Below are 12,940 nucleotides of genomic sequence, written 5' to 3'. Positions count from 1 at the left end.
TGTTCTGGTTTTCATTCTGTTCTTAATGTTATTTTTCCCCCAGATGATTTCATCTTCAATAATCTTGCATAGCCAGACAACTATTCTACAAGCTAGTCTGGAACTACACCTCAATCGTATTACATGCCAATAATCGTATCATACCGATGGCAGGAAATGCTGTGATGCTGATGCAGCTTTAAAACAGTTTGTCTGAAAGTTAATATTTTAATATATTCCTGGCTTTGTTTAAATGTTATCCACTAAGTTTTTCAAATTGATTTGGAAACGTAAATTTCGGACAATACATCTGTCAAAATATCGGCAATCGGTGGATTAGGACTCTGTATCACGATACGTATAGATCATGAGGTTGTTGGCAATACCCAGCCCTAATGGTCATTATTTGGAATCAACGTATAATTGATATATATTGTGGCCCCTGTATCGTGAGGTTGCAGGTAATACCCACCACCAATACCAATAAGGTGGCATAGGTCATACCCCAACATTGGCAAATGTGTTTGTTATGGATGGATAATGAGCAAAGTATGTACAATCGTTTTACTCACCAACCCATTTTGTTTTAGCCTTTTTATTTTTAAAATATTTGAAAGTTGAGGCTATGTATAATTTTATATATGTGCAGTATAGTGCTTAAAGGTATTTGCACACAGCCTGCATTTTTCGCAGGGTTTTGCAGAGCCGAAATCCACAAACAAAAAAAGTGCAATGCATATTTATATTGTAATAAACCAATGTTTTCACAGAAGGAAATGGAGTGGAGCAGCAGCGAGGATGATCCCCTGATCCGATGTATTATTTTGAAAAGGTTTAATGTACAGTGGGCAGACAGACAGAAGCTGTTAGATGCGATGTCAGCGTGTTTTTCTCTCTCCCCCTCTGCATTCTACCACTGCTTTGTGTGTGTTGCTACCTATTTTCAAACCCACTCAGGGTTTTCATAGTGTTCAACAAGATGATCAACTTCTCAGTGGAGATCATCGACGGTTTGTTGGTCTGGAAGGACACAGCACTGCTCAAAGGGTGAAAGACCATGTCTAGCTATGTGAAAGACATGTAAAAATGGATAAAATCAACCCTGGTCGGAAAACGTTTTATACAGACTCAATATTCGGCGGCAGTGTGCAAACGAAACGTGATTGACATTACGTGAGGTCCATTCTTTTTCCGTGCTCCGACATTCATGAAAAACGCAGGTAGGTCCTGTGCAAAATCTGCACATACCTTAGGTTCTTTTGTTAAATTTGAATACAAATGTGTACATGTTTGATCCCCATTACCAGGGCTTAAAGCCCCAAAAGATCCCAAGACTGAAATCTCATTAAATGACCCCTATGAAATCCTCAGGACTGAAATCAGTCCCCAGGACTGATAACTTTAAGACCTGCCCATTACTGAACAAACACTATAGCAATGATTATGAATCTAGTGCTGTAACCTTTAATAAAATGTACCCTACCTTTAACCAACCAATTTTAGTATAATGGTCCACACTTGGTAAAAATAACAGAAAATAGACATTCCCTATATTGGTATACAGCTAATCACTGCTATTTCATTCAAACAGTTTATTCTGCATTATGTACAGATTCTATTAAAACTCTTTTTACAGTATGTACATCTTCAATGAAATCACTTATGTTACAGTGGCAAGATCTAGAGACCCCAGAAACCGCAGACAAAAGAATGATGGAAGGAGAGAATAAAAAGCAAGACACCTATAAATTCCATCATCACACTGGACACTACAGCGGCTAATCAATTTCCTCTCCATTGAACTCACTGGGTCTGAACATTTCCCTGCACCCACTGTAACGTGAGACGGTGTGGGCAAGTGCTCGGCTTGACCAACTTTGACAAAAAAGGAAAACAAGCAGGCATCAAATAGCCGGCTTAAGTCCATGAACAAAGCGCAGGGAAGAGCAATGACAGTAAAATCTAACAAGAGCACAAATCAAAAATACTGCCCATTTCTTAATGACTAAACATATCAGGCCTGGAGCTGTGGCTGCACATGGCTAAGCAGCTGCATTTGTCCTGATCTTGGTTCCGATTGATTATTTTTGAAGAACAAAAACAATTCTCACTACTGTGTGCCGTCATAGAGCAGTCCAGAAACTTTAAATACCACCGCCAACATCTTGTCCTGGCCTCCTGCAGTGTCCACCATAGACATAGAAATGTGTAGCCAGTTGAAGGTGGGCGAACTGAGGGGTAGGGAATAGGGATAGCCAACGATGAAAAAGAAAAAAAGAAATTGACCGTTTAGTCATCTCCACACGTTCGTTGGTCCACAGCGATATGTCTATAATATGAGAGTGTTTGCATCAATTGTCAGGTGGTGGTGAATCTGGTGATGTTTCAAGTTTGCGAAGGCGCCGGCGTCGAAGCTCAGCTGCATTGGGTTCTCCGTCCTGCTGCTGAACTGCCTCCTCATCTTCTTCTGTCCGTTCTTCCCTTTCCATTTCTGTGGCATCAGTGGTGGAGTCAGCAGGCTCTGAGAAACCGGTTGCTCCACTCAACTCCTCAGCTATCAACAAAAAGGGGCAGAGGGGAAATGAAAGAACGACAGATGGAGAATGGGAGATGTTACCCTATCATTTTCAGATTACCACTCCTGCAAATGAACCATACCATTACTGCAATACTTTGACCTTTTTTGTTTTGTATTGTTGGTCAACATTTTAATATACAGTGATTGAGGTCCCTTTTAGTTGTGTGTGTGTGTGTCAGTACTGTAGGTCACATACAGCTTTGTGGGTCATTCTCCTGGCTGGGGGTCTCAGCGCTAAGGTCAGCTGGAGGAGAGGTTTCAGTTTGAGCCGCTCCATTACTGGCCTCACTCCGAGGAGGACTGTGGAGGAAATCACTGGGTGTCAGAGAAATGCATTCCCATCACATTTAATGGAGCAAAGTCTCAATTTGAAGAAAATTTTTAAAAAAAAGTGAATATCTCCAATTTTAGCATAAGCTATTTAATGTGTGACCGATTCTAAAACGTTGTGAGATCAGCTCTGAGCCTCTGACTGGGCACTTTATTTCAGTTGAAGTAGTTATTTTGGTTTACGTCAAAGTGGCGACGGTGCTGAGGTAGTGGTGGATGTTGAGCATGGCGGCATCCAGCAGGGTGTGGATGTTATGGAGACACTGGAGCCTGGCCTCCAAGCCCTGACGGCCCTCCGCCTCCAGCTCCCTCAGTTCCTCCTCAGACAGCCTCGACAGAGATGGCGGTGGGGGAGGCATGGATGACACTGAAAGAGAGGGAATAAATGGAGGAAATGAGCCCATTACCTTCACTTGTTAAGACTAATCAGTTAAATCTAGGAGTGCTTACCGAAGGGAGGTGGTGGTGGCATAGGCAGCCATGGTGCTGCTGGGAAGGGAGGAGGTGGGAAGGAGAAAGGGAAGCCAGGGATGGTTGCCCCTGGGGCTGCAGCAGTAGCTGTATCAGAGGCAGACGGGGTGGGACGGCTGGCACCTGAGGTGACACAAACAACACATGCAGTTCCAAGATTAGAACCCGATGGGAGGAAAATCTATCTATCTATGACATTGTAGCTAAAACAGAAATAAACATAGGGTTTCTTCATGCATGATTCCTTTTCTAACCCAAGTGCAGCCATCATGGAGCAACAAGAAGTGCTTACCAGCACCCTGTGTGGCCTCTGTGTTGCTTTGTGGAGCATCAGCAGCACCAGGTGCTGGGGCAGCTACACCAGGTGGAGGAACACCAGGGAAAGGACCCCAGAAAGGGAACATGGCAGGAGGGAAGCCAGGCAACATGCCTGGAGCTGCTGGAGAAGACACAGAATCGGGTATTCAAGACTGTAACTTTCTACGCTTGGGGAAAGTGTAGCCGCAGATTGATTACCAAATCCTAACAAGGCAGTAATTCCTACCAACTGTTGTACTATGCCTAACAGTTGTCCATCCCTTTCTCACCATTAGCAGGGGGTGCGGCAGGGGCATTGGCCGGGGCCGCTGGGGGTGGAGGCGCTGCCGGGGGTGTGGCTTGAGTCTGGTTGGCATTGGACGCTCGGAGGACATCCATCCGGCAGGTGGGACATGTTTGCTGCCTCTGGAACCAGGATCGCAAACAGCTACGGGAGAAAAGGAAATCCAAGACTCTGCTAGACTGGCATCACAGTAAACCACATTATGGTTCACTAGTGACAACATGAGTGATCTTAAAAGCTTCAAAAATGCTTCAGTTTTTCCAGGATAGAAAATTCTGAGAGCATCCCAACCAAATAGATTTTTTTTAGGTTTAATACTACTAAAGTCCAAAACTTGAGTTTGTTATTTGAGAGACCAGTGGCACTTATGTTTAGATTAAATGCTGCAACTTAGGGTTTACCTGGAGTGGAAAATGTGATTACATGGCAGTTTCTTGGCTCCAGTGACCATCTCCTCACGACAGATGATGCAGACATTGTCAGAGGCCAGCAGATCCTCAGGAGTGGCATCAGGATATCTAGACAGAGTCAGAAAGATAAAGGGACAAATAAATCACAGCTCCTCAACTTAACACAATCCATACTTTTGGCGGAATGCTCCGCCGATAAGGAATGTAATAACCTTCCGCTCCTGTCGGAATGCTCCGTCAGATTAGCTTTATTATGGATATCAATCCGCATTGCTGAGAACTATTTTTTCAATATTATTTTGGCTCGGCCTTTCCTTCTTTAGCGATCCTAGACCGGATCACCGTCCACCTCCCATTATACAGGCAGACTAAAAGCTGAATAACTCCTAATCTACGGAGCTCTCCATGGTTTGGTCAATTAGCGCGATGTTCGGAGGTCTTTGCTGATTATCCGGTGGTCTAGATGGAAACATTGGTGCTTTCTAGAGCAAGGATGGCTATATTTTAGCTCGCTAGCATTGACGCTATTTATTTAGCATAAGATGGACGCCCACAACATCCGTTTCTGTGCCGTGTGCGCAGCCTCTAAATCGCCCCCACAGACCATGGCAGTCAGAAGTTGGATTTTCGTCCAGCAGGTGGCAGTGAACCTGTTAATACACGTAATGCACACTTAATGCATATAAAATTCCAGTGAACAGCAGTAAATTGGCAAGAGAATATTAATTCGGAATTAACCCTGATTCACTAGTATCAAATATGCATTCTAATATCAACTGTCAACTTTTGTCTAACAAAAATACTACCGGTACATATACAGAGGAAAATGGATTGATTCATCACAACAAAGCAAATGCCCAACATCACTCACAGTGTATTCATGTTGCGTATGGCCCTTCGAGACATTATGGCATCCGTTACAGCTTTCTTGAACTGTCTGAGAGTTGAGGAGAGATGAAACATACCTTCACCATGACTGCAAAGTAACTAATCACTTCAAGACATCATCCAATTTTTCTGATTTGAATTGTTCCAAGTCTCTGAAATTAAACCCAAGATTATTACATCTATTCTGTTCACACACACCAAAAGAGAATTAAGCTGCTTACCTCATAGCCAGATACATGGGGCGAATGGCAAACAGGGGGAAGGTGTGGACCTTTATCATGATGGTCATGAAGGTCATATACAGGAGCACTTTGATGAAGCCTGTGGGTCATTGAGTAACAACACATTTACAACTGAAAGACGGTGATCATGGGTAGTTTGAAGCTTCATGAGAAAAAATCCTATCTCCAATCACATTCAAAGCAATCATACCAGTGAAGAGCTCAGTGTAGAGCATGTAGACAGCCTTGTTGTCCCAGGGGTTGTCGCTCTGCAGGTCAACGGTGTGGAGCAGGTATTTGATGAGGGTTGTCAGCACCATGGTGAGCAGAATGGCATACTGACGAGATATAACATAAAGTCATTGACACAGAAAACTCGTGGGTATATTGACATGGTCTTAGGCTTATGCTGGTTTTCTTTGCTTTTGGATTCATAATAATAATCACTTGGATGAGCAAGACTAGCTGTTTTGACTGGGAGTTAAGATTGCATTTTCCTACCGTCTACAGAAAACCCATCAACTGCAGACTGTTGTGCAGGTTAGCAACATCTAAAACAGCTTGATTGACGCAGTAGAATTGCGTGATTATGGTAAAAAAAACGAGTAGCTGCCAGTAAAGCTAAAATGCTGTGGGCTAGTTACAAACCTCAAATCCAAACACCAGCTGAACCGACGCTCCTCGAGTTATGATACTGTGAACGGCATGGTTGACAAACAGGAAGTCCAAGATTCCCAGCAGTGACATGAGAGCTAAAGGACAGAGGAACCACACCAACCAATCAGCAAAAGCAGCTCACACCCACCAGAAGATTGTTTTTTCTTTTTTGTACCCACTACAATATATATATTTACAAAAATAATAATAATAATAATGAATTAAAATAAATAAATGTCCAAATACAGAGCCATTTTAATCTGACAGACACTGGCGTGTTAAAGGACAACTTTAGTTTTTTTCAACCAAGGTTTCATGTTTTAGGTTGTTAGAGAAAGTAAAAGATGAGTGTTAAAAAAAAATCATTCGCTGCTTTCTTTAGTTTTAGGGATTTTAGCTGTTTTTGACAGCGGGGGAATTCGAGCATGGGACTAAATATGTATTTTATTTACACAATATTATGGCGATTTATTTTTTTATTATTTACTATAGTCCTACCATACCCCAGGAAATTACATCTGTCCACAGAAGATCACAGATCAGATTCACTGAATGTGAAGGTACTGTGTGTAATAGGCTCAATATGTCAGTTTGACACATTCCGTAGATCTCGTGATCTTTTGTGGCCAGATGTAATTTCTTGGGGTCTAGTAGAACTAATATATTAAATAATAAAAAATAAATCGATAGAAAATTTTGTAAAATACACATTTAGCCCCATGCTCGAATGCCCCGCCCCCCCTCCCCCCCCCCTGTAAAAAACAGCTAAAATCCCTAAAACGAAAGAAAGCAGCAAATGAAAATAAATGAACACTCATCTTTTACTTTCTCTAACAACCTAAAACATGAACCTTGGTTGAAAAAAACTAAAGTTGTCTTTAAGCACAGAACTGGGAATGAACACCAGTCCCAGACTCCCAGATAAGAATATTCTCTTTCTGTTGCAACTGAAGTTGTCAATAATCAAGCCTGCAATACCTCATTTCCAGAAGTCAGAGTCAGACAGTAGACACAGTATGTTCCTTTTTTTTTTACTATGCATTCCAGAATCCATATACTGTCATTCCAACTCAGAATTGAATTGGTCAAATCAGATTTGGGATAGTAAGGATTGGCTTTACATAAAGTGTTTAGAAGATTTGACAAAACAGTACATTTGCAAGTGTTTCAGTGCAGATTTTGACCACGTTAAAGATTACACTTCCATGGCCGTTCAGGCACCTTGGCTGGTAATCCAGCATGACAGTGTGTCGCAGGTTTGAGTCCCGATCCTGATGAACTTTGCTGTGTGTCTTCCACCCCCCCATCTCTCTCCCCATTTCCTGTCTACCTACTATAAATCTATCAATGAAGGCAAAAAGCCCCAAAAGATATCTTTAAAAAAAAGGATTACACACTTCCACGCTGGGTACATTGTGTAGGTCACAACCATAAAAAACATATTGTAAAAACTTAGTTGAGATAAAATCTTGCATGTAATCCATGTCCGTTCTTTTGTTTATTTCTAATGTCAAGACAGCTTCAATAGAAACCGGATTTATTCTAAAAACTGTACGGATTTCAAATAACAGACACTTTATACAATATTGGAAACTTGTAATTGGATTACAACATGGGATTTACTTTGAAGTCTACCAGAACCAGAGTCTACTAGAAGTAGGTAGACTAGCTTAAGTTAGAAGTAGGTGAAAACTGACATGACAACTATTTGACAGCTGTGTAACTGATACCAGGTATAATCAGAATCATTTGCATGAAGCTTAATTTAGCAAACAGAGGTTTCAAAAGCATCAGAAAAGAAAGAACTTACATAATACTCTGAAGTGAAATACCCAGGATATGTTTGGACTCCTCTCCATCTGTGACAGAGTGGAATAGAATGAAGAATGTATAGCTAGCATATTACATTACCGTATATAAATCTTAATTCTCATAGTAAATCAACAATCCACAAAAACAGTAGCCCAGTAAGCACACTAGCACTAGGCTCATTGTTGAGCCATTGATTGCCTTGGTGTCACTAACTTGACCAAGAAATCGTTAGTTGATTAATCAATTGTTGTACATTTCCTGAAAAATAAGCACATAGTACAAGATTTAAAGACGTGATTTTACATACTTTACTCAAATATTATAGATCTATTGATGAAATCAATAGACGAGTTCCTTGACCATTAGTCAATGAAGAATGTCTTTAGTCGAAAGCAGTCCTAGGCTAGCAAGCATGCTAGGACTGTATACTGTAATATATTGTACTTTCTGTTCATCCATTGATGGTGCTTTTTGTGATGTTTTCTTCCTATGATGTTACCCCACAGTACTTCTCTTACTCTGCATCTGTAAATTAACTGCTGTGCTGCCTTTGTGCCTGAATTTCTGAAAAGATCAATAATATTCCTAAATCCAGCAGTAGGTTTTAAGTCGGTGTATCATCAGTCATCACTCACAAAGTCCACCCTGTCCTCAGCCAGCCAGTGGAAGCACTTGAGGAAGAGCAGCAAGGTGAAGAGAGCGACAAAACGGGGGGAAAAGTCATCCCTGAATACAGTGAAGGCCAGGCATGTCTCCGTGACCGCATACCAGGAGCGCTCAATCAAGTGCTAAAGGTTCATGGACAAACATACAAAAAACAATTGTGAGTGGAATTGTTAAAACAACCTACTAGGAATTGGTAGGCTATAAACAAACATTATGTCAACACCTGAAAATAAAGTATTACTGTTCGATATGGAGGAGATTTAGGCTTAAAAACATCCATAAAATAAAACAGTAGACTACCTCCATTTCTGCAGCCCTCAGCTGTCCAAAGAAGACTTTCCTCATGAACTTTCCCAACAGGAAAACCAGTACAAAGGCCTGAATGTACAACACCTGACAACATGACACAGAACAGATGGAATTTAGAACCAGGGCCTGAAAACATGTCCCCCCTCATTCACGGTTCCAAAGAAAACATTCAATATTTTATTGTCATCCGTCTCCCAATAACTTAATCTCACCACTCACAAGTGACAACATATATATTAAGTTATATATACAGATGCAGGGTGGAATTTATAAAGAAAGCATAACCAAGAACACAACACAGAGACTTACCGCCATGCTGGGACTGCTCTTGGTGAGGTAGACCACAGTTGGGTAGAACTGGTGTTTGAGGATGTAGGCATGGGCAACTACCGCCCCAGTCAGTGCCAGACTGGTGGCAGTCACCAAGGCTGCTCGCACCATCATGGACTCTTACAGGTACTTGGGGGAGAGAGTGTGTACAACAGTGGTGAGGTGAGAACTGAATTCAGCCCAGTGGACTTTATCCACAGCAGCTATGTTTATATGAAGTTTTACCAATGGCTACGTTTACATGAAGGGTGATCATTCCGAATAAATACTTCAGAATAAAATACATCCGATGTAATGATTTTTGCCGCGAGTTTACATGGGAAATGGTCATTCCGAATGAGTGTTTATATGGAGAAGTGATAGAAGACATGATACATGTTAATTCACGTGAAACTACACCATCTGTTGGACACATAAAATATACGTAGGCAGTTCATTCATTGTGACTGTCTCAACAATACAAACATATTACAGACGAAAGACGATACTTTGAAATCCCATCATTTCATTCCGCAGTAGTTTGAGGCTGCTGGTTGGATAGGGACGGGCAAATATGTTTACCGTCTTTTTTCCCCACCCGCTGCGGCTCCGTTTCTCCGCTGGGAAGGTGATCATCTCGTTTTTATTTGTACTTTATTATCTACAGCACGGCCAGGGCACGCAACACACTGATTATTATTGTATCGGGTCGCTCGTTATTTTTGAGAGAGAGAGAGAGAGACCGTTGAACACACACACACACACACACACACACAGATCAGGGTTATCGTCATCTGCTGCTGCTCCAATTTTTTTTGTGGATTTCGGATCTGAAAAAAGGAACGAAATAACGCGCTCTATGTGCAAACTCCTCGGCGCGCCTTGGATATGAGCGCCTTGGAGCATGCTCAGAAAGACCAGAATGAACTTACATCCGAATTAGTGTATACATGAGTCCAATTTTCTTTCAATCGCATTGAACATCGGAGTAATCCGGCCAGTGGCATCGGAATGTTTTTTAGATCGCATCGAGCGTTTTCATTCGGATGTAAGTTTTTGTAGGTGTTTACATAACGTTTAATAGGATTGAAATTTGAAATTCTATTCAGAATGAAAAGGGGATTTAACTGCTCATGTAAACGTAGCCAATGATGGCCGAATAGACAGACTGTGGCTCTGTTGGCTCACTGGAAAACTCAATACATTTTCTGTGAAAAGAGCAGGACCTATTGAAACATTTATAGAGCTTTTCAGGGTAGCACAGGTCTGTCATGGCAACTCTCCTGGTTCTTCCCCTGCCTAACCACACAGGGCATTGGGAGTTAGCTGTCAAGCAGCTACTGAATTCTGCTCATCCAGAATTGTGTCAAATATTAAGCCAAGCATTCAGCCACTTGATCAGGTGACCACTTTGTCACTTTAAAAACGACTTGGTTGTCATTTATTTGACAAAATTAGGATTGTATCGTGTAGTTTTGCGTTTTACAATGGTGCAAAAACAAATAGCTTGTTTACAAGGTTAGGCCACACAGAATTGTGCTATCACACATTTCTACAAATCACTCCGTGTCATTTCAAAACACCAACAAAACGGTTATAAAATCAGGTTGAACAATATTGTATGGCATTATTTGGCCTTCAGAGGTCTACCCTGGGTTGACAGTACACCCACATCCCCACCCCATATATTTTCCATATGGAAAGCATGCACCCCATGATGAACAGAGCTCAGATTTCTTTTTTGGGGGGTGTATTTAGCTTGGTAACATAATGCTACGGTGAACGTTAACTTTAGAAGTGCAGGCGAGATGCAATAAGCTAACGTCACTGCTATCATATTATAAAATGAAGGCTAAGTTCCGGTGGGGCTAAGTAAACACTAATGCCAGCCTCGACGTGGACGTTGCTACGGGAACAGATATGATTATTGCCGGACAAATGAGCGTTGTATATGTTTGGGTATATTGTTCCTATTCCTAACGCTAACATTAGCTCATGTAATGTTACAGTCAGCACACCCAACCTAATGAGGTTAGTTAGCTTAGCTGGCTACGTTAGTTAGCTATGGCTAGTATGGTAGGTACAGCTGTTTAGAGTGGACTCACCGACACGATGTCGCTTTTGTCTGGGTGAAAACTATGTCCCTCAAACAGATGTGTTGGATGTTTCCCCGGCGACCTCGCTGTCGATATGCGCACTAACTATTCCATTTGGACCGTTCACCTGAGCTATTTGGTGACATTTATGATCCTCGCCCCTGTAGCAGCTCGACTGTGTCTACGTGTTTATCTTTGGCTTGCTCCTTGAAGAGGCCACCTCACATCCGGCTGTTCAGAAACTTGTCTGTGTGCTGTGCGCACAAAGAATGTTTTCCGTTTCTCATTTAATTAAACGGTCGTTTGTTTGAACATACGTCTCTCCTTTATTAAAACCTCCCAAAACATTCTTTAAGTGTTTACGATTTATGCTTCAAATTCACGTTTTCTGTTTGACAGAGACCCATACATTTCTCTTCAATGTGTCAGTGAATCTTATCTACGCGTTGTTTTAGGGTACTTACGGTAAACATCAACGTGGACCAATAGGAAGTTAAAGTTGTCGGCCTAGCTCTTTGCTATGGCTGTGGTAGTTTTTTTTACATAGAGGCTTACATCATTATTTACCTTGGCTGTATTAACAATTTATGAAAACATTTTTGCAAGTGCAATATGCCACACATTTTAAAATAATGTATTTAAATCCACATATCACGAGTAGCCTATATCTTATAATTTAAATACAAATCATATACTCGTGCATGCTTTTAGTTGCAGTTTGAAGACTAGAAAATTCGCAATTTAAAAAAATTGCAGAGTGTGGTTGCCGCAGTGGCTTACATATGCCCCTCCCACTAGTATTGCCAGCCAATTACAATTTCAAGTCACGCCTTAGATCATGCGTAAGTAATTCGGAGGGGATTTAACCCCCGAAATTCATGTTTTTGCGACAAACGGTTACATTTCTCGCATTTGCGGCGCCCCCTATGGATGAAAATGGAATTGCTTTTAGAACTTGGTTGATTGAACCACCCCGGACATGTGATTCAAATTTGGGATGGATTGGACATTCCGTTCGTGATTTATGGCATTTTTTGTGATATAGGCCCCTCCTACTAACTTCGGAAGACGATTACGGCCGAACGATACGCACTTTCAAAATTCTGCAGTTCAGTTTTAATTGGATGGGTCCAGAGATCACGTGTGCCGATTTCTGTGAGATTTGGACAAAATCTGTAGGAGGAAAAGCAAAAAGTGTGTTTTGGACAAAATTCAAAATGGCGGAAAATCTATCATGGCGGAAATGGGCGTGGCCTATATGGGGAGATGCGTCATGACCCAAGGAATCCAGGGAAAAAATATTTTTTATTTTACGACCTACGGTTCAAGAGTTATAAGCCAAAAGGTAAAGTGGGCTGTTATAGCGCCACCATGAGGCCGACCGATACAATTTTAGGGTTAAATAATTTTAGGGATAATGTTGAATTATCCCTAAAAGTTTTGTAACTATAGTGATTACAGTCTCCGAGGAACAAATACTTGAATGTGAATTTTTGCCTTTTCCCATTCATGTCAATGGGGAAATTTAAAAATCACTTTCACCTAGAAACTACATTCACACTTTGTTATTCAGCTTACTGTGGAGACACATGCTGGAACTTTTTAGTATTGAG

At 41.4% G+C, this 12,940-nt stretch overlaps 1 protein-coding gene across 2 annotated transcripts; it reads right to left on the bottom strand.

The window, feature by feature from the left end:
• Positions 1-1,556: 1,556 nt before the first annotated feature.
• Positions 1,557-11,550, bottom strand: syvn1 (synovial apoptosis inhibitor 1, synoviolin). 2 transcript variants are annotated; one of them, XM_083785117.1, is made up of 16 exons: positions 11,337-11,550; positions 9,232-9,381; positions 8,914-9,006; positions 8,583-8,735; positions 7,946-7,994; positions 6,127-6,230; positions 5,690-5,816; positions 5,479-5,578; positions 5,241-5,306; positions 4,361-4,477; positions 3,946-4,103; positions 3,651-3,797; positions 3,338-3,481; positions 3,071-3,254; positions 2,754-2,857; positions 1,557-2,533 (listed from the first exon to the last, which is right to left on the bottom strand). In XM_083785117.1, the coding sequence occupies exons 2-16, from the start codon at positions 9,364-9,366 to the stop codon at positions 2,331-2,333; spliced, it is 1,884 nt and encodes a 627-aa protein (XP_083641243.1). In that variant the 5' UTR covers positions 9,367-9,381; positions 11,337-11,550; the 3' UTR covers positions 1,557-2,330. The 2 variants fall into 2 exon arrangements, with proteins under 2 accessions (XP_083641243.1, XP_083641244.1); XM_083785118.1 differs by having other exon boundaries at positions 3,651-3,794.
• Between the last annotated feature and the right edge of the window lie 1,390 nt (positions 11,551-12,940).

This window comes from Protomyctophum parallelum (assembly GCF_964188405.1).
Source record: "Protomyctophum parallelum genome assembly, chromosome: 16".
Taxonomy (NCBI): Eukaryota; Metazoa; Chordata; class Actinopteri; order Myctophiformes; family Myctophidae; genus Protomyctophum; species Protomyctophum parallelum.
The sequence above is the reverse complement of the archived record's forward strand: the minus strand, read 5'-3'. Positions and strand labels throughout refer to the sequence as shown.